This window comes from Penicillium nucicola (genome assembly GCF_028828085.1).
Source record: "Penicillium nucicola strain IBT 29836 chromosome Unknown utg000002l, whole genome shotgun sequence".
Classification (NCBI taxonomy): domain Eukaryota; kingdom Fungi; phylum Ascomycota; class Eurotiomycetes; order Eurotiales; family Aspergillaceae; genus Penicillium; species Penicillium nucicola.
The window spans coordinates 779,892-804,445 of NW_026643126.1; the positions used below are offsets into that span (position 1 = coordinate 779,892).

The following is a 24,554-nucleotide window of genomic DNA, read 5'->3' on the forward strand; positions in this document are numbered from 1 at the left end:
CTCCATAGCTGTCCAAAGCTCCAGTCTATGACTTGAATTGCCATCTCTGCTCTGCTCGCGGGGTTCTTCAAGATCCCCCAAGGCGGCATGGTCCGCTTCATATTTGCCGACGGAAGAACGGCACGCAAGCTCTCCACGTTGACTGGCCCTGGTCAATCGACACTGCGACATGGAGTCTAGAAGTGTGAACGGATAAGAATCCAGCCCAAAATGCCTAGGTACTTCTCTAGCTCGTTACCGGTGCTGGTCTTGCGTTTCGCTCCGCATGCAGACAAAGGCATTTCTGATGTCTCTAGGAAAGCCAAGAAACTTCTTCTTGAACCTATCCTGCCGATCATCATCGCCTAATTTGCAGTTCTGATATTCAGTCGGGCGCATTTCAGGAGAAGAATCCACGAGGATTCAGCTTTCCAAGGCTCGCAAAGTGGCTCTTGCTCTCTTGTCAACCCAGACTCGTTTTGATCTTGCATCAAAATCACCCCTCACTCAAGCAAACTTCAGATTTGTTGCTGTTGATCGCAGCTCGCGACGTTTCAGACAAGTGATCGTCAGGACCCTATTTCTCCTTTGGTTGATGCCTCCGATTTCGCCCCCGGGGATTTCCTATTTGAATCGCGGCATCGGCCTGGAAAATTGAACAGTATCGTCCACCAAGACACCCACTCAATATGCATGTGCATTCCGAGAAGGAAAGCACTGTTGCTTCGACTTTGCCGACATCCTCAGCGGGTAGTGGGGAACATTCAATCATATCAGCCGGACCCGAATCCGAATTCAAGCATGACCCTCATTCTCGATCGGAAAAGTCCAGCTTTCATGATGGACCAAGAGATGACGACCCGGAGGAATCACTTCCTCGTCTCCAACGCCACTCAACGAAGCTTGGTCCAGCTATCAAAGTCGCGCGTTGGAAGCGTCGCGGATTGTTCGGCCAACTTGCCCTGGTGGCTGAGGTTGAAAACCCAAAGACATATACCCGCAGGATGAAATGGTTTATCACATTCATTGTCGCTTTGGCTGGATCTACTGCGCCGCTGGGCAGCGCGATTTTCTTTCGTAAGTTCTCCACTTTGTCCAGGGTCCATGGATCATATCTAATCAATCAATCAGCATCACTATCACAAGTAACCCATGAATTGAAGACGACAACTACAATCGCAAACCTTACAATCGCGCTTTATATGCTGGCCATGGCTATATTTCCTCTCTGGTGGTCCTCTTTCAGTGAGCGACTCGGGCGACGGACAATCTACTTGGTTTCCTTCACTTTATTCGCGGTGTTCAACTGTCTCTGTGCCATATCTGGCTCTATTGCGATGCTAATTGTCATGCGTATGCTAAGTGGTGGTGCTTCTGCGTCCGTTCAGGCAGTCGGTGCTGGTACCATCGCTGATCTATGGGAGCCACGGGAGAGAGGGCGAGCCATGGGAATTTTCTACCTGGGCCCGCTATGTGGTCCTTTGCTGGCACCTATCATCGGTGGTCTCTTGGCCCAGCGCTGGGGCTGGCGCAGTACCATGTGGTTCAGTGCAGTCTTCGGTGCGGTGACTCTCATTTTCATCCTCTTCGCGCTTCCAGAAACCTTGGTGATACAGAAGCCCGTTTTGCCTGCATTGGACGACAACGAAGACCCAAGTATTAGTCGTCCGCTCAGTCGGGTGTCGTCACGACAAGTAGTTAGGTCTACTACTCGCTGGCTAAAGATGCTGAAGATGGTCTTCATTGACCCACTCAAAATCATTCTCTACTTACGGTTCCTTCCTGTGCTCCTGACTGTCTACTATGCTAGTATCACATTCGGCTCTCTTTATGTTCTCAATGTTAGCATCGAAGAAACATTCGGCAAGGAGCCGTATAATTTCCCTACCATCATCGTTGGCTTACTTTACATCCCGAACTCACTGGGATACATGGTCACTAGTACCTTCGGTGGAAAATGGACCGATAAAATCATGCAACGCGAGGCGAAGAAGGCAAACCGATACGATGAAAAGGGTAGACTAATTTTTCGCCCAGAGGATCGCATGCGTGAAAATGCCTGGCTTGGTGCGTTTTTATACCCTGCGGCATTTCTCTGGTATGGATGGGCGGCGGAAAAAGGTGTTTTCTGGCTGGTTCCGGTATGTCAGGCCCGACTCCAAGCGCGTTGCTTCTCAGAATTTCCTAACAACCATTCTATAGATGATCGCCAACTTTTTCTTCGGCGTGGGCTCCATGCTCATCTTCAGTATGGTCACAACTATGCTCACAGAGTTCATGCCAAAGAAATCTTCCGAGGGTGTTGCCCTCAACAATTTCGTGCGAAATATCTTCTCGTGCGTGGGATCTCTTGTCACTGCCCCAATTATCAGTGCCATAGGTAACGGTTGGCTCTTTACCATTCTTGGTATTGTTGGCTTTGCAAGCAGCTCTGTTATCTACCTAATGCGAATCTACGGTCCTCGCTGGCGAAAGACTATGGATGAACACATACGCTGATGCGCTTTATACCTTTCATCTCGCATTCAAAACCCGGCGTTCCAAACTTATAATTATGCATTCCCAAGATATCTGGATTATTCTAGGACATGCTGCTACCATGGCCTGGTTTCTCTGCACAGTACGTGTTTCTCATAACATTAGGACCTGAACCTTCTTTTTGCTCACAGCTTTTCCAGTCGGCTGTTCCCAGTTCGTAGGCCCAATCCTCTATATAGTTGAAAATGATACCTTGCTTAAAAGTGCACTATGACCTATAGGTAGAAGTAGGTAATTTCACCACGACAGCAGAATTTGATACTTCTCCCAATTTTCAGGCGTATCAGCATCCTTGAACTTCTCAATCTCGCCCGCAACCCCATTCTCGTCCACCTCCCAATCGCCCGACTCAACTCTTTCCGCCCAATTCACTAGCACTTTATGAAGCTGGACACCATGATTTTCCAAAAATCCATTTGAATCGCAAACCTGATAAAGCTCATGGGAGTTGTCTTTGAGTTTTATCGGACTTCCGTAGAATCCAATCTGCCTCCCCGTGCTATCTCGAGCGTGTCCTTTCGATCCAATACCAAAAGGAAGAAGCAGTCTAGACATATTCCCGAAGTCCTGTGCTCTATCTTTCTGGATTCCTTCAATGTATAAACCAGCGGGGCAATCAACGTTGTTGAATGGATGATCCCATGGTGAAACATTGGATCCATCTGCTCGAAAGAGAAGGAATGGGATTTCCTCGTCTTCGTTATTATGCTCATCTTCGTCGTCCAACCCACGTTGACTGCCAGCATTGTGAACTGCAAAGGGCTGAATCTTTAATTCGTCGATAGACTGTAACCAAATTCCTGGAGCAATAAAGCGAAAATGAACCTGACGCGGAGGAAGTGCAGAGAGAAATGACCTGACGAAGGACCTTTGGGGAGTGAAAGCTTCATCAAGCACAGACTGCGGATACTTGATATCTATTTTGTCCGACTGAAATGGCATTCTGCATTCAATTGCATCGAGGAGGCGAGTGAACGCAGTGACTGACTTGTCGACATCTCGCTGCGTGTATTGATGATACTCCCATGGGAAGAATTGGGAAAATGCCTCCTTTATTTCAGTAGACGTCTTCACTTTTCCCTCTTCAATCATCTCTAGGTAAGCCCCGAGTATTTGTTGGAGTGGCATCCAGCATCCTGCATTATCGATGACAAGTCTACTAAATTGCCAGTCAGGGATATAGGCAGCTAGCTCAGTTTTTTGGTCAAATCTAGCGTGAGAATTAGTATTTGGTTATATTTCCTTTTCTAGAGAAGGGCTCACACTATGCCAACTTCCTCACCACAACTGTAACAGCCTGTAGATTCATATAGATACACGAATCGGTCATTCTCATCATCGAGCAAAGGGTACCGGAGCATATTGTCGCCGATCTGTAGCCCCCTAAGAAAGTAGAACAAGTGAAACCCAGGATCATTGTCTGACCATGCCCGTGATGGAGTAGATCTAGCTGAACGGAGGAACTGAGCGAGTTTGGAAGTTAAGCGTGACTCGAGGCCGACTGGGCGACACTCCTCCCACCAAGTTGTGGACGGGAGCGAATCAATATCATGACCGGCACCAGTCCATGCATACCGCAGGATTTCATCATGAAGTTCAGCCGATCGCTGAGGGTCGAAAGTTGAGTACGACATGCAGGACTCAACTCGGTCATGGGGGAGTAAAAAAACATTCGGGATTTGGGTGGGCAACTTAGCGTCCTTGGAAGCCTTGGACAATCTGCAGCACAAGCCGGGCCAGAGCCCCGAGCCAGGATCTGACAAAGTTCAGCGTCTATCTATCAGGCATGGACTAAATGATATCTCTGAACATCTGACTATATAGCGAAAAAAAAATAACCAACAGTTCTGGTAAATGAAAGTTGAGAGCCACCTATAGTTAATTAAATGTAGGGTACGTATGCAGACAGTCTATCCGATCTATGCTGTACGCTGAATATCAACAATCAGTTTACAAACACGCCCCCGAATAACAGTTTCCGGAGCCACAGTAATCTGCCATATTTCCGCAATAGCCCGAGGTAGAGCAACAATCACCAAACTGCGTGCCCACACAAGTTTTGTTACCATCGAAACTAGGACCACATTGTCCATTGATACTTAGTACTCCGTTGGCACCGTCGCAGTCTCCGGAGTAACAATGCCCTGGACCGCAATAATTGGTCGTACAGCCACAGAAACCATGGATCGAGCAGCATCTAAACATCATTCGAATCAGTGTCCAGGCAAACAAGGATGGATCTCGATGACTTACGAGCCAAAGCGTGGATTTGTGCATGTTGTTTCACCCCAGCTTGGACCACGAGTACCATTTGTCGTGGTGACAGTCGTTTCGCAAGAACCAGAGATGCAGTTTCCTGCGCTGCAGTATTCAGATGTTGTACCGCAGTATCCGCTGATTGAACAGCAACTGTTTCAAGGATTGAAAATCAGCACAGTCCCGATTTAGATTATATGAGGTTTCTGCATACCTGTCTGATCCTTCACAAACCGCGTTCCAATTTGTGGGACCGCACGCACCATTAGTCAAAACATGCACTGTCGTCACTTCCGCAACGCAGACTGAGTTGTCGAGCCAGAGATTTGTGCAATTAGCACATAGCTAGAGTCCGAGTTTTAGAAATGTCTTCTCTTCTTGAAACCCTATGTGGCGATACTAACGAAAGTGTTCAGTGTTTGGAGCTTAGCCACTGTGATCTCACAAAAAAAAGGCGTTAGTCAAAATCAGAGAGGTGAAGGGATGGATAAAACAGAAAGTAATTACAAATGTAGAGCGATGGAGTTACACTACAGTAGTATTAGCCTTCTTGAATATCTGCACCATGTAATTTGACTTGCAGTGTCCCCCGACACGACATCATAGTATAGACTGTAGTTCCTGGCTGGGTTGGCTCGGCAGGGGTAGCTAATAATATGCCCATTTCGTCAGAGTCCGTACTCGAAAGCGATAAAGTTGAAAGGGTACAAGGGTAATTACCGGTTGAATAGTATGGGCCTGCCGTAGTAGGAGCATAGATAACGCCAGTGCCCGAGAAGTGGCCTCCAGGCGGGCTGTATATGGCACCAGAAACAGCTTCTCACCTCAATATGGTAGACCTGAACGAAAATAGAACTCACATTTTGCAGAATCGCTGGATATCATTAAGAAAGCCGTGTGACCCCAGAATGCTAGGATTCCATGTTAGGAACTGAATCAAGGTCACGTTGTTGCTTTCGGTAGAGAATTGCCGTGCTAGATCCTCACTGTGAGGTGGCCTTTTAGATGTATTAACCCTGGCAGCCATTATGACAGATTCCCTGAAGAATGATAAAGACTTTATAGCAGGTTACGCTACCGGAGGATAAGTTTAGAAGGATCGTCTTCCCTCGATGGATGAAGGCCGAAGCAATGGCTGGATTGGAGAGAAAGTTGGACGCTTTGCTGTCTGTTTCGCCCGAAGCTACCTTCTTACACGAATCGACTCACGCCAAAGCAGACTTTGGTAGCCACTTGATTGGTAAATCCAGAGAAACGTGTCATATTCCGTCATATATTAAATTAATTCGTAGAGAATCATGTCAACTCTAGAGGACATTGTTTCACCACCGAGCCAGTCTCTCCGAATGAGTATCCTGCTGCAAAGCCTCATGCCAGGACCACGACCAGCTGAGGCTGTCGAGATCCAGTAATGAAGAGGTATCTGGTTGAGTATCAGAAGACTCGAGGGACTAGGCCAGTCCCTCGAGATAATGTCAAGATGATGCTATGTTTACTCACATGATTACCACCTAATAGGGTCATATAAACTTAGGGGATAAATAGTAAGCCTACGCTGACTAGGAATCAGCGTTTAGACCACTTTTTACAATATATATTCTTCCTATCATATACTCTATACTAACGTCAACTTGGGTATCTATCTTGCTTACGTAATTACTACCCTAAGACTACCGTAGTCTTATAATTCTAAACGCTCTACTAACTAGGGTTTGCCCGATAGAGCCTACTATCGCCGATACCTCGCCGCTCCGTTCGTAATTTGTCTAGCGAAGATCTATCAACTATGCTAGTTGAATAATTAACTATACTTCCTCCTTAAGAGGGTATAGGAACTAACCTAGTCCTTATAACCAATAATACTCCGGTCACCGAGGAAGAATGATAGGAGTTAACTGCCTTAGAAAGAGAGGCGTTTAAGAAGGAAAAGGCGAGGCTACTACATTTTCTTTGAGAGGAATAGCCCTATTTAGACCCTTCGCTATTGATAGCTACACTATAGCAACGCGAGGACATGTCATTTTCTAGCTTGCGCTCCTAGGGATCAGTAGGTAGTAGGTTGGTTATTATCGGGTCAATCGAATGGATACAGAGGCAAGACGGGATTGAATGGACCAACCAGCCTGAGCCTCGGGATGAGCGATCAGGTTGCTCAGTGAGCTGCTTAGTGTGGCACCGTGACTAACTCAGCAGATGCTCTGGGAGCCGTCGATCACTTCCCGAGGCGGCAATTTTACCGTCACCTAGACTACATTGTAAATGCTGAATGAACCGCGGACCATTGACATGAGCACATTTTATGCAGTAAGTAGTTCGCCCAATAGAATATCTTGTATTTCAAGAATCCAAGTATTGACCAGCCTAATCTATAAGATAGCTAGGTAACGTAGTTTGGGCCAAAATGGTACGTATTCATGAATTAGAGCACACTTAGACAGGGTAAACATCAATGATTACTCTCCTCCCTTTGGTAAGACTTTCCAATGCTCAATATATCAACCATAAAGAGTAAATGGTATGATCTGACGTGGACTGAGTATAGTGAACATGTGCCACAGAAAAGGCGAGACAGACATTTCTTCCGCTTGTCCGTCGGCCAAATTAATTCCGATAAACCATGGAGTTCTGGACATCAGAGTAGGAAGACCATGCCGTAGATGGGTCCGCCATTCCGCAGCTGCGTGGCAAGTCAGCTGGCCAGCAGAAACTTCAGCAAAAAGACTAGACCATCGAAGATTGATCTCTCACGAAAAAGCCGCTCGAGCCTCATGATTATTTTGAAAATTCAGCGTTAGGCCTCATGCCACCGGCAAGGTACCCAGAGTGAGACTTCGATATTGGGGGCGAAACTAGAGTTTTCTAGCGTATTTTATAGACGCTATGCTGTTCTTAATCGAAGAACCCGTCGGTGTTCCTTAAAATGAAAAGGGAAATGAAACCCCTTGGCTCGATCTAGGCAGTTTTGTCGATGTAGAACACGCATGGTTGGCCAATATTTTTTCCGCAAGCCTTTTTTTTTTTGGCTTATGTGGGGACCCGCGAGTCAAAAGTAAAGTATATTACAGAAAGCCACTCCTTCAGCTGACAGGCACAGTAAGGTAAATCATACTGCATGATCGCTTCGCTAGCGAACTAGCAAGAAATTGAATCTGTTTATTGACTAGTGTGCTGAATTGTGGGGCAAAGGAGCGTTAACCACTGAAACACTGCAGAAGGATTGACCATATTCTGCAACGGGAGATTCTCCGCAAGTACATACCTGGGCATGTAAGATTCACTAAGCCACCCATTGGGCTAGATGCGAATCAAACCTTGAGGGTGCCACGTTTCGCCTCCAATGCTTGGACAATCCACATCCGCGTCCTGAGGAGTGAGGTGAGACATTTAATCTGTATTTCGGAAGTGTACACGGTTTTGGATACGGTATATGTATCCAACTTGATGTCGTATGCGTAATGTAGTATTGGTGTACATACCAGCAAGTAATTATACCAAATACGTGTGAGACGCTTCCGTGGAGAGTGAATCGTGTTCAATATTTGAAAATACCAGCCAATACACAATACGTCGTATGGGACTACCACGTTATGTATGTATGGTAACAGCTCAAGTAACGATAATGTGTACCCGTACTTTACCATACATGCATACGTCCATACATACAGAATGGTGAATGATGCAGCGTACCGGAGCCATCCGCTGTTAGTATTTTTAATTCCAGATCAAATTTGAGCTAATTTTCTAGTGCTGATGGCTTTGATTTGGCTTGAGGGATTTACATAGCTAAAAGTGTAACGTAATAGCGCCATTGTATAAGCAATGCAGAGGGCTAGATCACGATGTTCATTGCGCGATCCACTGCATCATGCACTGGGACAGCCACGAGTAAGACGGGATTTAGCTGAGTCTGAGGACAAGAAGAATTAAATGCAGTACATGTTCAAAATAGAAGATGTAATACGAATAATTAGAACATCATACTCGCTTGGCTAATCAACGCCCGTAAAATCGCCTTGCACCACGGGGCTAAGTTTTGACCGCATGAGGCCGGTGTTTGGAATTTCTGCCTCAGCAAACAACTAGCATACTGTACGATGCTCACGATGCTTCATCACCACTTTAAATGGACGGTAAAGTGGATCGTTGTTTCTCTTGGCTATGCAGCGAGGAAGCATTGCTGATTTTGTGGGTGATTGGTACTACCACACATCTGACTAGAGTCAAAGTGGAATTTAGTAAACGCAGAAAATGTGTACGAGAAACACAGAGGCCTAAATGCTGACTCGAAATGTGGTACATTGCAGGGAAGATGGGAGATAGATGAAGGTATTGCTGTAGCCTGTCTCAACAGGATTTCCATTCGGTTTATAGACTCATCAATTGAAAGAGATTCTCTTGTTGTTTTGGATATATTAAACCGAGCTTCTTCCTTCAATTATTGCTGCAAACGGTTGAAAGATTCATCATTATTATTGATATGTCGTCGAGAGTTCAGAAAGACACCCAACAGGGGATAAATGATATCGAAATGGTAGCATCAATGGCTAAACCAAATGGTATGTCAATGACCTGAAGTCTAAAGCTTCTTTTGGTTAATCATGAAGCAGATGAGGGAAAAGGCAACATATCATCTGATCCAGTAGACTCGGCCAAAATCCATGCATCACCAGTTACCACGGAAGAAAGAGCTCTGCGGCCCAGACTCTTTCTTCTAAGTGCTAAGAGTGAAGATGATTGCAGGAAATTGGCTAAGAGGATCGAAATTTATGTCACCGAGAAAGGTGAATCTGCCCATGGCGACACTTTGCTCGATCAGCTATCTGGAAAACTGAGCCAGATGCCTGTCTTCCAATATCGGGTGGCATTTCTGGCGTATGCATTGGATGATTTGGTGGCACAACTTCAGACACTGGACCAAGTACCTATAGCTCGACAAAACAAAAAGGATGCTGTCCATGTGGCCTTCATTTTCAGCGGTCAGGGTGGACAGCATCCACAGATGAGCCAAGCATTGATCGATGTATGTCCCGAGTACGCACATTCAATCGCTCGTGCTGCTCAGCATCTGGCGACAATCGGCTGCCCGTGGGACCTGGTGACTGAAATTACCAAGCACCCCCAAAGCTCTCAGGTGAATGAGCCAGAGTTCTCATATCCTATGACTGTAGCTATGCAGCTCGCCCTCATAGACACCTTTACCAAACTTGGAGTACATCCATCTTTTGCTTTGGGACATTCGAGTGGTGAATTGGCGGCTGCGTACTGTGCAAAGGCATTATCATTTGAGGATGCAGTGACGGTGGCATATCAAACTGGTCGCCTGGTCAGTAAGATGCAAGTGAAAGGAACTCAGCCCCCTGGTGGGATGCTTGCCGTTGGCGCTTCCTACGATGTGGTCAGCGCTTTGATGAAACCTGCCGCCAATGCAGCCACAAGTGGGACGATTCAGATAGCTTGCATCAACAGTCCTCTGAGTGTCACGGTTTCTGGCGACAACACTGCAATTCTAGACATGCAGCAGGAATTGGAAAAACAGGGAATTTTCAATCAAAAGTTGCACACAGGTGGTGCAGCGTATCATTCGCACCAAATGACTCAGATTGCAACTGAGTTATCACAGGAGTTGGAAAATATCAGGGGAACTCGGGCTGATGCTTCTGTTACAATGATTTCGTGCTTGACAGGGGACGATACTGGAGAAATGATACTGGGGAAAGACCATTGGGTGAAAAGCTTAATCTCTCCTGTCCAATTCATGGAGGCAACTAAGACACTGTGCCAACGAGATCACGATTTGGATCAAGTTGATGTGTTATTGGAGATTGGTCCTCATTCTCAACTCGACAAACCTATCAAGCAGACTCTCCAGGTTTCTTCCAGTAACAGCCTTGAGATAGCCTATACTGGAACTCTGAGAAGAGGATTCGATGCCGAGGCGTGTTTGCTTGATAGTTTGAGGATCTTGTTCCTTGAAGGAGTCTTGGTGAGCCCCCAGCTAGCGATTCCAGCGACCGATTCACAAGTCCTGGCAAAAGTTCCGAACTGGATATTTGATGGACCAGAACACTCTACCTTCAATAAAAAACTGTCAGTAAGGGAGCAAGACACAGACCTAACAACCCGGAGCCCATCGAAATTCTCGCAGCCTGACCGAAAATGGGGAGAATTGAGAGGTCCTCCGATCATCAATGCCAAAGGACAGAAACCAAAAGGAGAAAATGAAATGATTCTTCATCGTGTAATGTGCAACATCTTTGAAGTTCACGACGAGTTGCTTGATATCAATTCCAACTTCTTCAGCCTCGGGGGTGATTCTGTTCTGGCCGTGAAGGTTTCCTCGGCGGCGAGGCAAGCAGGATTGCTTCTCCCAGTGTCGGAGATTCTTGGTCACCCCAGGCTGGTTGACATGGCACAGACAGCCATCGCATTTGTTGACAAAGAAGACATACAGATTGATCCATTTTCACTGGTCGAGGTTGAAGTCTCAGAACTCCTGGCAGAGATTCCGCGCGACTGGGCGGTCAAGGCCTCGGAGATCGAAGATGTGTATCCCTGCACCCCCTTGCAGGAGGGCCTCATGGTGATCAGCCAAAGTAACCCGCGTACCTACATCTCCCAGAACGTGTATAAATTATCACCAAACATTGATGTCGAGAGGTTTTGCAAGTCATGGGACCTCACCGTGAAGGACACCGCAATTCTACGGACAACCATTGTTCCAACTCGATTTGCAGGCACCTGTCAAATTGTGACGACACGAGAAATCCACTGGCAGTTCCCATCTGATCTGCAGACATACCTGGAATCTGACTTGGAGAAGGGTGTGGCCTATGGCGGCCCTCTCGCGCGATATGCTCTCTTCAAAGGGACCGATGGATCCATGCAATTCATCTGGACGGCACATCATAGTTTGTATGATGGATGGTCTCGACCTTTGATCTGGAAGAGGGTTCAACGCCATTATCAATCCGGTGTTCAATTATCTCAAAGAGTATTGCCAACTGTTCCATTCAGCCGTTTCATTCGACACATACAAACAATGGACAAATCATTGGTGGATGAGTTCTGGACAACGCAGCTGTCAGGCTCCACGCCGTCAAGATTTCCTCACAAATATCTTATGGGTTATCGGCCGCAGGTGAACGAGACTTTTATACATCAATGCTCAGCCTTCGGCCGAGATGCAGTAACACGGTCCACAATTATCCGGGCTGCTTGGGCGATCCTGATGAATGAGTACCATGAGGGCTGCAACGATGTTACCTATGGATTAACGACAAGCGGACGAAACGCCGATGTTCTCGGCATTGGCGAGATGATGGCGCCCACAATCACCACAGTGCCGTTCCGCGTGCGGATAGATCCTGATGAGTCTGTGGAAGATTTCCTTCATAGACTGCAAACCCAAGCAATAAATATGATTCCGTTCGAACAGGCTGGGTTGCAAACGATTTCAAAGATAAACCTTGAATGTCGTCTCGCTTGTGAATTCCAACATGTCCTTGTTATCCAACCAGAGCAACGATATGACACCGAAGAGATCTTCCCCGGAATATCATCAGTTCAAGCCACTGAGCTTCATGCCTATGCGCTTAGTATACAGTGCTTTCTAAGTACCGACAAGATAAAGATGCAGGTTGAGTTTGATAATTCTCTGATCAACTCATTTCAGGTGCAACACATTTGCAGCCAGTTTGAAACTATCTTGACCCAGCTCTGTCAGGATGGATCACGTTCAGTGAGAGAGATAAATGCCATCAGTGAGCTAGACATGATGACAGTGTTGGACTGGAACCGCCGATTCCCAAAGATCGAGACTCAGACTGTGACTGCCCTGATTGATGTCCAAATGCGCGAACAGCCGCACGCCCCGGCAGTATGCTCCTGGGATAGGGATCTGACATATCAGGAGCTTGATAGACTGTCAACTCGTCTTGCTCACCATTTGATTGGTTTGGGAATCGGACCGGAAGTCTTCGTGCCATATTGCTTCCCCAAATCGGCCATGACAATTATTGCCATGCTGGCCATCATGAAGGCTGGAGGTGCCGGTGTGCCATTAGATCCCGAGTACCCTCCTGAAAGAACTATGGGCATTATTGCAGATGTCGGAGCAACAGTCGTCGTCACCACCACCGACCTAAACACCAAATTCAAAGGAATTGTACCCAATATCGTGCCTCTGAGCGAAGTCCTCTTGAGAGAAATCACCAAAGAAGATCCGATTTCACCTCATCGAGCTCAACCTGGGAATGCACTCTATATTCCTTTCACCTCCGGCAGTACGGGTAAACCGAAGGCCTCAGTCTTATCGCATAGCATGTTTGCTACCAGTGCCGCAGCTCATGGTGAGCTTCTAGGACTTGGAACACACTCGAGAGTCTTCCAGTTTGCTGCGTATACCTTCGATGTGAACTTTGCAGACATTTTTACTTCTTTAATTCGAGGGTCTTGCATCTGTATTCCGTCTGAAGTGGAAAGAATGAATGACATTACAGGAGCAATCAACCGAACGAGAGCAAATTCTGCCGTTCTTACTCCGACTGTCGCCGCCATGTTTACCCCTGATCAAGTTCCAACCCTGAAGTCACTCATACTTGGAGGAGAGCCTTTGACACGAGAAAATGTTCGAGTTTGGGCAGATCGTGTCATACTTTGGAATACATATGGGCCATCTGAGTGCTCCGTGTACTGCACCGCATATCGTCTTGAGAACTCCGACAGTGATCCAGCCATATTAGGCCACGCTGTTGGATCGATAAATTGGGTGGTCAACCCATCTGATGATAACAAGCTAAGTCCTGTCGGCTGCATTGGAGAGCTCGTGGTCCAAGGTCCAATCGTCTCTCGCGGGTATCTCAACGACCAAGAAAAAACGAAAGCTGCATTCATCGAAAATCCAGCGTGGCTACCGATGGGGTATCCTGAAGAGCACCAAAGACTTTACAAGACCGGGGATCTTGTTGTGTACAATTCAGATGGAACCACAAGCTTCATTGGACGCAAGGATACTCAAGTAAAGGTGCATGGACAACGGGTTGAGCTTGAGGAAATCGAGGCCCATCTCTCCCACAGCTCAGAGATTAAGAATGCGCTATTGGCGGTTCCCAGATCGGGGCTTTACTCTGGACGGCTTGTTTGCGTGTTGTCACTTCATGAGCCAATAGGAATTGAGACATGCAGACGATCGAATGATATTGAACTGATTGATGGTTCTCGGAAAGCCGCAGCCATTGAAGTTGTTGGAAACACGCGCAATTACCTGGAGAAAAAGCTGCCCCGATATATGATTCCTGCAATCTGGGCTGTCTTAAAACTCATTCCCATGAATGCCTCTCGCAAGTTGGACCGAAAGATTTTAAAGACATGGCTCGAGACAGTTGATGAAAGTACATATCGCTCCATTGCCGATGTGTCCAATGTCAAGGCAACCAGACAACCAACAAACTCATTGGAAAAACTTATCTGCGATACAATCAGCATCATACTAGCGTTACCAGTTGAATCCATTGGGTTAGAACACAGCTTCTTGGGGCTGGGTGGCGACTCTATCTCAGCAATGCAACTCATGTCACGCCTTCGCACCAAACACAACATACGCCTAAGCGTGCAGGACATTCTGCGCTTTCGGACTGTGGAGGCACTAGCATCTCATGCACACATAGCTCAAGACATACATGATAATGAGCTGGTCTTTGAAGAAATTGATGATTGGTTTGACCTCACTCCGATTCAAAAAATGTTCTTCGAGAAACAGCCCAATGGCCAGAACCATTTCAACCAGAGCTTTGCGCTCAAGCTTGCAACACAACATGACTCAAAACTCAATCTGAGAAATGGCCCAAGAGAATTCCTTTCGCAGAACAAGCTTGACCGGGCATTGTGGACTCTTGTTGACCGACACCCCATGCTTCGCTGTCGATACACCAAAGGCGATCCAGATGGAATTTGGCGACAGAAGATTTCATCTGACCCGAAAAAATCACTACTTTTGCTACCCTCGCAACAACTCAAGTATGATGAGATGGCAGAGAAATTCCGTGGCATGCAAAAGTTGCTGGATATAGAGAAAGGACCAGTTTTTGCTGGGATGATGTGCCATGTAGGCGAGGAACAATACCTTTTCTTGACAATACACCATCTGGTGGTTGACCTTGTATCATGGCGTGTCATACTGGAAGAGCTGGAAGAGTTGTTGACTCACGGGGCGGTTCACTCAGAGCCTAGCATCAGCTATGCGAACTGGGCAAGTCTACAGGCGCAATATGCTAGAAGCAACCTCTCCCCAGAGGATGTACTACAAGCAGATGCTCTGATCGCCGACTTTGACTACTGGGGTATGCTGACGCAACCGAACCTTGTAGCTGATGCTATCGAGACGTCGTTTGTGTTGGATAAGGAAAGAACCGGTCTTTTGCTAGGAGACAGCCAGGAGACTCTAGGCACTCAGCCAGTTGAAGTGATGGTAGCAGCCCTCATTCAATCCTTTAGCAAGGTCTTCCATGATAGACAGGTCCCAGCAGTGTTCATGGAGGGCCACGGTCGTGAGTCTTGGAATCCAGCCATTGACATCACACGTACAGTGGGATGGTTCACAACCATGTATCCGGTCAGTGTTGAGATTGAAGATAACGATGACTGGTTCCAGACCGTGAAGAAAACTAGAGATACCCGTCGAAGGCTAGCTCACAACGGCTGGTCATACTTCACAGCCAGGCATCTCAATCCTCAGGCATCGAATCTTGTTGAAACCTCCGACATGGAAATTTTGTTCAATTATATTGGGCTGTATCAGCAATTTCAGAGGCCTGACTCATTGTTTCAGCCGTCAGGCATTTCCGGCCAAGCTCTCCAGGATTTCAGCCCGGCTATGGAGCGCTATGCATTGTTTGAAATCTCAGCAGCTGTCCATGATGGTTGCTTGCAATTTGACTTTGCAATCAACAGGCATATGCAACATCAGCCCAATATTCAGCGTTGGGTGACGCAGTGCTACCGTGATTTAGCGGACGGCATTGATCAATTGATGCAACCTGAAGCAGTGAATCTTGATGAGTTCCATACATTGTTGAGGACCTCTTCAGGTGTTCGCAGACTGGTGGACGAGATCTTGCCTTCTATCAACGTCCCAGACATTGAACAAGTGGAGAGTGTCGGCTCCTGTTCACCCATGCAACTCGGAATATTGCTGGGCCAAATGAAGTCACCCGGTGCATATGAACTCTTTACTATCCAGAAAGCAGAGTGGGCTGGGTATTCCAACGATGATGCTGCAAAGGTCTTCGAGGCATGGCAAAAGGTTGTGGACCGTCATGCGACTTTGAGAACAGTTTTCATTCGGGGGAGTGAGTCCGATGCCCAATGGGGACAGCTTGTTTTGAGGCAGGTGAAAGCATCGGTCTGTCACATCACTGGTATCAGTGAAGATCCAGTCTCGGTTTTGAAGAACATCGAGCCAATGAGACCCATAGAAGGTGTCCCTCCACACCGTCTCACCTTGTGCTGCGGCACCAAAGGCGCATTGTTTTTCAAGCTCGAAGTCAGCCATGCACTGGTTGATGGTACATCTATGCAAATCATCCTCAAGGAGATGAAACTTGCGTTCAGCGGGCGACTCGGGCAGATTTCGTCGCCGCTCTTTTACATAGATTATGTGACTTTTCTTCAGCATCAACGAAAGCGAGCATCTCTGCAATATTGGAAAAAATATCTACAGGAAGTTCATCCATGTCAATTTCCTGTCCTGGATGATGGCCGCTCTCAGATCCACCAGTGGCAGACCGTTAAGATGCAAGTGCCGGAAGTGACTGAGTCTGCTGTACGCCGATTCTCAGATGCCTACGGCATGACACTTGCCAACGTTGTGCAAGTTGCTTGGGCGATGGTTCTGCGAACATTCACAAACACAAACAACGTTGCTTATGGATATCTGACATCTGGTCGTGATGCTCCACTAGAAGGCATTGAAACTGCCGTAGGGACCTTCATCAACATGATGGTTTGCAGAATCGACCTTGACGATTCAACCTCCGCACTGGATGCTCTACAGACCTTCCAGGACGATTACTTGCAAGGTATCCCCCATCAATACGTTTCACTTGGGGATATCCAACATGCCATTGGAATGGCAGGCCAGCCGCTTTTCAATACAGCCATTTCCTTCCAACGGCGGTCTTCACCCAACGAGCCAATGGAGCTTACACTGACTTCCGTCTATGAATATGACCCGTCCGAGTTTGACCTTTCTGCAAATGTACTCATGGGCCCTGGTCATACAGAAATCCATCTTACCCATCAGACCTCTAGAATCTCGAGTGGACAGGCCCATAACATCTCAAGTGTCTTTCGAACAGTGATTGCCTCAATTTTGACCAGCCCGCAAAAGCTGATATCAGAACTGAACGTGATGAGCACTGAAAGCCAACGCAATATACAGCAGTGGACAGCAAAAGTACCTCCCACGATCAATTCATGCATGCACGATGTCATATCGGAGCAAGCCCGCAGTACACCAGATACACCAGCTCTACATTCTTGGGAAGGTGATTATACATATGCCGAGTTGGACTGCGCATCAACTCTTCTAGCTCGACACATGGCTATTTATGGCATCAAACCAGATGACTGCATCCCGCTGTGTTTTGAAAAGTCTCTTTACACTGTTATTGCACTGCTCGCTGTTCTCAAAGCTGGCGGAGCCTTTGTGTTGCTTGATCCGAAGCATCCAGCTGACCGCCTCAGAGGATTGTTGAAAGATCTGAACGCACGGTTCATAATTGCATCGGAACTTACGCAAGAGTACTGTGCAACGTTGATTGAGCAAGTTGTTGTCGTATCTCCGGCAATGCTGGACTCCTTGTCAGATGGTGATCCCAGTGAACTTGCAAGATCCCCCGCAGTCACTCCTCAGAACATCATGTATGTTCAATTTACATCTGGGTCGAGCGGAGTACCGAAGGGTGTGGCAATTGATCACTCCGCTGCGTGCTCCTCGGTTTACTACCACGGCTCAGTGATGGGATTCGGTCCCGCGACTCGCACATTCCAATTCGCCTCCTACACCTTTGATGCCGTCATTCTCGAAATCTTCACAACCCTTTATCACGGTGGATGCGTTTGCATACCGTCGGACGATGATCGAATGAGCCGTATGACGGATACCATGCGAAAGATGCGTGTGAACATGATGTTTACGACCCCGACCTTGGCTCAACTGTTCAAACCAGAGGATGTACCCTTGCTAAGGACCCTGATGGTTGGCGGTGAGCTCGTAGGCACTGGCACCACGGATATATGGAGAAGCAAGGTGAATCTCTTTAATGTCTATGGGCCATGTGAATGCACCGTTTATTCGACCTACAACGCCTTGAGCACCAATGACTTCCGGCCAGAGGTTATCGGGTATCCCGTGGGCTCAGTGGTCTGGCTTGCAGATCCAAACAATCATGACAGACTAGTCCCAGTAGGCGCCGTGGGAGAACTAATAGTGCAGGGTCCAATCGTGGGTAGAGGCTATCTCAACGATTCATCACGCACAGAGGCAAGCTTTTTGTCGCACACCACGTGGTTGTCGGAGTACAATGGCAGCTTCCAGCATCGTCTATACAAGACTGGTGACCTGGGCCGTCTAAATTCAGACGGTAGCATCATGATTATCGGAAGGAAAGATACGCAGTTCAAAATCAACGGACAGCGCGTTGAGTTCACTGAGATAGAGCACCATATTAAAGCCTCTTTCCCGGGAGCCCTGCAGGTTGCTGCTGATGTGGTGAGTCCAGAGTACCTCGGTGGGCGGTCATTACTTTCGGTGTTCGTCAATTTGGAGAAATCTGAAAACCTGACTCAGGATGCAATTGAAAATATTTTGCCTATGACAGAAAGCCGCTACGAGACAATGGTTGAGATGGAAACGGTTCTGACGAAGGCTATGCCGTCATACATGATTCCTCGACTGTGGTTTCCAATCAGCCAGATGCCTTTGTCAACATCTGGAAAAACAGAACGCAAGGTGTTAAGATCGTGGGGTGCATCACTCTCAGAAGGCCAGATTAGCCAATATGCATTGAGCAATGGATCCAAAGCAGAACCATCGACTGAGACAGAACGCAATCTAGCAAATCTCTGGCAACGAGTACTCAACATTTCTTCTATCGGTCGAGAAGATAGCTTTTTCAGGCTCGGCGGTGACAGCATTTCAGCAATGCAACTTGCCTCAGCAGCACACAAAGCAGGAATTCGACTTTCGGTTGCCGATATCTTCCACAATCCCAACCTGCTTGACATGGCTGCCAATATTCCCATTTCGGAGATGAAAAAGGGTACTCTTCGTCCAGAGCTTGTGATGAACTTTAGCCTTTTAAGGCCCGGAATAGACTGCTCGCAGTTTCTGAAATCTGCCGCTGAGAAGGCCAAAATGCATGTTGACTGGATTCAAGACGCATACCCTTGCACACCATTACAAGAGGGTATGATGGCACTGACAACACGGGATGCGGGATCCTATGGTTGGCAAGACGTTCTCGAAATTCCTGCAACTGTCGATTTGGATCGATTTTGTGCAGCATGGCAAGCGGTGGTGGACGAGCTAGACATCATGCGCACAAGATTGATTGAAATGGACCACCACGGCACCTATCAAATCATTGTCAGACCAGAGCATAGTTCTATTCAGTGGAACCATGCTGATTCACTGGAGGACTACCTGAGCCAAGACAAGGAACTACCGTTTGGGTATGGGACACCTTTGTATCGCTTTGCCATCGCCAAACAAGGGTCCAAAGTATACTGTATCTCCAGCGCCCATCATGCGATCCTAGATCGTTGGTCTATCTCTTTGATGATGGACCGCATGTCGTCTCACTATCTGTTGCAAAAGCCACCTCCTACGCCGCCGTTCAGAGAATTTATCAAATGGATGTGTTCTCTCGATACGACAGCCTCTGACAATTATTGGAAGTCGCGTTTTGAAGGCTTGGGGGCCATGGAATTCCCTCGCTCTGTGCCAGGACATCGTTCTCGAGCCACGGCAGTTGCAAAGCACTCGATTTTGATATCCCCAACGAGGAGCTCCAGTGATATCACCATTTCAACCCTCCTCAGAGCAGCGTGGGCTGTCACCATCAGCCTAAATAGCGGCTCAGAGGATGTACTATTCGGAATGACTCAGACAGGTCGCAACGCCCCTGTACCCGATATTACGGATATTGTGGCACCACTGATTACCGTCGTGCCTTTCAAAGTCGTGGTAGAGAAGCAGAGCCGGGTCGCCAACTTTCTACAGAACGTCCATCAAGAAACTATTGCCATGATCCCCCACGAGCATGCTGGTCTTCAACATATTGCGCAGCTCAATGCCGACTGCCAATCTGCATCCAAGTTTCAGAACTTGCTCGTGATCCAGTCGCAGCAGCATCAGCAACAGGGAAAGCTCCCGCTGGACCTCAAACGTCTTGATGTGGTAGAGAATGATGTTCTATCCTACGGAATTGTCCTGGTGTGCGACCTCACTGAGAGCGCAGTCATGCTCCAGGCTGCCTTTGACCCCAAAGTAATATCCAAAAAGTCGATGAACACTTTGTTGGCGCAGTTTAGCCACTTTTTCACACAGCTTAAAGATCCAAAGTGTGCTCTTGTTCAATTGAAAGACCTCCAGTTGGTAGGGGAGCACGATTTGCGACAACTGATGGTTTGGAATCGACCACGGAACACGGAGCGCATCGACAAATGTGCGCATGATTTGATACAAAAGCGCGCACTGATTCAACCTGAATCAATAGCTATTGATTCAGAGGAAGGCCAATTCACATACGCTCAACTGGATACTCTTTCCACCAAGCTTGCTTATTATCTCCAAGAGTGTCATCAGGTCGGTCCAGAGATAATCGTTCCTCTTTTCTTTCGCAAGTCAGCTTGGGCCATAATTTCAATTCTCGCCGTCACGAAGGCTGGAGGAGCTTTTGTTTTCCTGGACCCTGCACATCCAATGGACCGTTTGATGTTTATTTCCCGGCAAGTCAACGCAACCTTCATTATCACAACCCCGGAACTATCATCCACATGGAATCCCACATCTCTGAGAACACTTCAAATCACGGAAAGGTTTATGGAAGACCTTGCCATGCCGCAACATTTACTGTTGACTGATGTGAAGCCATACAACGTACTTTACGTGATCTTTACATCTGGCTCAAGCGGGACGCCCAAGGGTTGCGTTGTCCAACACGCATCTTTCCTCAGTGGCGCTGTTCAGCATGCTCGACAGAGTAGATTGAGTTCAAAAGCTCGGGTGCTACAGATAGCACCATACACATTCGATGTGAGTATATTGGAAACACTCACAGGACTTATCTCTGGTGCTTGTGTCTGTCTACCGAGGGCGGAGCATCAAAATGCTCCGGTTTCCCAAATCATCAATGATTTGAAGATCACATGGAGCTTCTTGACACCTTCGGTCGCCCGAACAATCAGCCCCAAGGACTGTCCCAGTCTGAAGACTCTCATTCTCGGTGGAGAGTCTCTCTCACGCGTTGATATAGAGACATGGGCCGGAGACGTCCATCTTTGTAATGGGTACGGGCCAAGTGAATGTTCTGTTGCCTGTACAGCCAACATAAACATCACTGTGGATACTGATCCGGCCAACATCGGGAGTACGATGTGCTGCAATGCCTGGGTGGTGGATTCGGACGATTCTAATTCTCTCTTGCCGATTGGAGCGGTGGGTGAGCTTCTGATCCAAGGGCCTGTTGTCTGTCGTGGATATCTTAATGAGCCAGAGAAGACCGATGCTGTCTTTATCAACTCACCTGTGTGGCTTGATCGTTTCGGTTCAAATTTCAGCTCACAAGATCGACTTTACCTGACTGGAGACTTGGTTAGATATAATGATGACGGAACCTTGCATTTTGTTGGACGCAAAGACACACAGGTCAAACTACGCGGGCAGCGAATCGAGCTGGGCGACATTGAACATCACACATCTGCCCACCCGTCCGTCAAGCATGCTGCAGTTGAACTTTCCAGATCTGGCAGGTTCCGAGATAGCCTCGTCGCTGTAATCTCACTGCGTGGGATAGTCTCTTCTTCTTCTGGTGATCTAGACAATGAGCTTGTACCGGCCTCTGGCGAACACCTGGATGGAGTCCGTCAATCTATTCCAGAGATCCGTTCATACCTCAATCATCATCTGCCACCCTACATGCTACCCAGCTTTTTCATCGTGCTCGAAAATCTTCCACTACTGAGCTCAGGCAAAATCAATCGCACCAAAATCAAAACGTGGCTGGATCATATGAGTGCTGACATGCAGGACCGGGTCTCTGCTCAGGTCTACATACCGGCGGCACATACCGCATCTCTGATTCCTGACGATCAGGAAACTGCCCTTAACTTGAGCAAAAAGATTACGCAGCTTATTGCAAAGGACGACGAGGATTATGCGATGGCCATCCGCGACCGAGACATTGCATTGGCACCTGCAGGCTTGAACTCTATCAGTGCTGTCTCCCTAGCAGCCTACTTGAAAAGGGAATTCGATATTGGTGTGTCAATTGGTAGTCTGCTAGAGGAATCAATGACAGTATGTGGTGTGGCTCGCATGATCGACTGTGCCAGGGGTGACGCTGCTGTTTCTAACGCAACCTCCGTTTTGGACTTGTCTGTGGAGATTGGCAAAGCGCTTGCGGACTTTGATCAAAAAGCCAGTCCGGGGCCAGTCCAGATTCTCCAAACAACTATACCGCAGCATCCCCAAACAGTCCTGTTGACCGGTGCTACAGGGTTCTTGGGTAGTCAAATTCTCAGACAACTGTTGGAACTTTCTCATATAAAACGAGTGGTTACCCTTGTGCGCGCTTCAGATCATCAACAAGCTACTTTCAAAGTGATTGACTCTGCCAAGAAAAGCAAATGGTGGCGGGATATCTTTGCCTCGAAACTCGAGGTCTGGGTCGGCGACTTGTCACAGCCCGACCTACGACTGGATGCCGCTCAATGGCGCTGCATCGAGGGTCAGCCGGAATCATCATTTTGCATAGATGCAATAATTCACAATGGAGCCGCTGTTCATTGGGGATATGACTACCGGGGGCTTGAAGCTGTGAACGTCACCAGTACCGTATCGCTCCTTGCCTCTCTCACCCGCTCACCAAGACCGCCTCGTTTCACATTCATTTCAGGTGGCCAGCTGTTCTTTGGGGATGACAGTAACATTGATGAAGTAGAAGCCTTCACTGAGATGATGAAAACAGCTGGCGGTTACGCACAAACCAAGTATGTGGCCGATCAGGTCGTGAAGGAGTTTGCTCGGCGATACACCACATCCATTGCAACCATTGTGAAACCAGGATTGATTGTCGGAACAGCAGACTCCGGTGTGTCGAATACCGATGACTTTTTGTGGCGAGTGGTGGCAAGCGTCATCGACATCGGCGCCTTCAACAGCACAGGACTAGACAACTATATCCTGGTTTCTGGTTCTCACCAGGTTGCCAGCGCTATTTTGGCAGATTCTCTTTCCCCCCAGCCGCACGCACAACAAAGCATTGAGACAACGATCCGGTACGGAATCCCCGTCGAGGACCTATGGAACATCTTGCGTGATGATTTCGGCTACCAGCTAGAAGCCATTGATGGCACAGAATGGCTGGCCCGGTTAAGAGCGCAGGTGGAGTTAAAAGGGGAGAACCATTCTCTGTGGCCAGTTTTCCACCTTCTCCAAGCTACTGGTGGAAGCTTGGGTATGCCTTTGCCGGTCGATCTGCGGCAGGACGAGCATAGCGATGAAGTGAAGGCTTCTATGAGAAGAAGCATTGCCTATTTGAGAGATGTTGGGTATTTATCGAGTGCCAGTACTGGCGGTAAATCCTTTGTGCAAACAGACCTTGTCTTCGCTCGCGGCGGTGGAAGGACTCGCACATAATGATTGACACAACCGTCAAAGTTTGTTTACACAGTTCCATATGTCCAAGGACATCTTGATTGGCTTGTTATCCTTTAAATTGATTGAGTTTTTACTTTCTTTAATTTATATCTCGATCGCCAAGACCCATAATTTCCATGTCGTAAATTATCTGGTTTTCCTTAATTTCTTATAACCAAATCTTTGTTCTTATTGTGGGGTCTGTGTTGATGTACTGTCAAGATTAGAAGAATATAGACCCCTGAGCCGCTCAGTAGTTTATGAATATTTAGCCGTGGAGAGGATGTTGACGGATATATAATCATAACACTGCACAGTTGGATACTCCTGATGCTTTTTTTACCACAGAGCACATAATGTAGAACACAGCACCGATCACCTCGCTGAGGTTATTATACGGCACAGCCGGGTAAGATAATAGAATCACTATAGCGAATACTGGATTCGTCTGTCCGTTTTCGTTCTACTCGCCTTGCTAAGGTTCTCAGGCAGAAGAAAAGAACAAAACAAGAGGAGCGCCGCCGATAAATCAAGTTGACCCCGGGTTGACAGCCGACAGCAGATAGCTCGATACGTTATGGGTCATGTTGGCTACTGACGAGCTTTTCGCCGCCGCTGTTCTATGTCGTATTGATGGGAGGGTCCTTGATTTTAGTGCCAATGAGAGGAAGAACGAACCGAACAGCATTGCCGACGGTTAATTCAGTCGGTGATATTGGTTGTGGCTCTTCGCCTTCAATGACTGGAAGTTTCTCTAGGATTATTGGCAGGGGTGTTTGTTCATCTATATGATCCAAAATTGTAAGCCGTTTGGAACAATGAGAGATCTCTATAAACGACCTACCCGCAGGCTGGCGGTTGT

At 47.5% G+C, this 24,554-nt stretch overlaps 4 protein-coding genes across 4 annotated transcripts; 2 read left to right on the forward strand and 2 right to left on the reverse strand.

The window, feature by feature from the left end:
* Nucleotides 1-668: 668 nt before the first annotated feature.
* Nucleotides 669-2,478, forward strand: N7511_002063 (MFS transporter; the record flags this gene model as incomplete). The annotated part of the gene is made up of 3 exons (XM_057124488.1): nucleotides 669-1,056; nucleotides 1,111-2,120; nucleotides 2,182-2,478. 3 exons carry the CDS (start codon nucleotides 669-671, stop codon nucleotides 2,476-2,478), a joined length of 1,695 nt encoding a protein of 564 aa, XP_056986647.1.
* A 276-nt stretch (nucleotides 2,479-2,754) lies between these two features.
* On the reverse strand, nucleotides 2,755-4,151 carry N7511_002064 (uncharacterized protein; the record flags this gene model as incomplete). Its single annotated transcript, XM_057124489.1, has 2 exons — nucleotides 2,755-3,727; nucleotides 3,781-4,151. 2 exons carry the CDS (start codon nucleotides 4,149-4,151, stop codon nucleotides 2,755-2,757), a joined length of 1,344 nt encoding a protein of 447 aa, XP_056986648.1.
* Nucleotides 4,152-4,616: 465 nt separating this feature from the next.
* Nucleotides 4,617-5,039, reverse strand: N7511_002065 (uncharacterized protein; the record flags this gene model as incomplete). The annotated part of the gene is made up of 3 exons (XM_057124490.1): nucleotides 4,617-4,714; nucleotides 4,771-4,926; nucleotides 4,988-5,039. 3 exons carry the CDS (start codon nucleotides 5,037-5,039, stop codon nucleotides 4,617-4,619), a joined length of 306 nt encoding a protein of 101 aa, XP_056986649.1.
* A 4,571-nt stretch (nucleotides 5,040-9,610) lies between these two features.
* N7511_002066 (uncharacterized protein) lies at nucleotides 9,611-23,692 on the forward strand (the record flags this gene model as incomplete). Its single annotated transcript, XM_057124491.1, has 1 exon — nucleotides 9,611-23,692. One exon carries the CDS (start codon nucleotides 9,611-9,613, stop codon nucleotides 23,690-23,692), a length of 14,082 nt encoding a protein of 4,693 aa, XP_056986650.1.
* Between the last annotated feature and the right edge of the window lie 862 nt (nucleotides 23,693-24,554).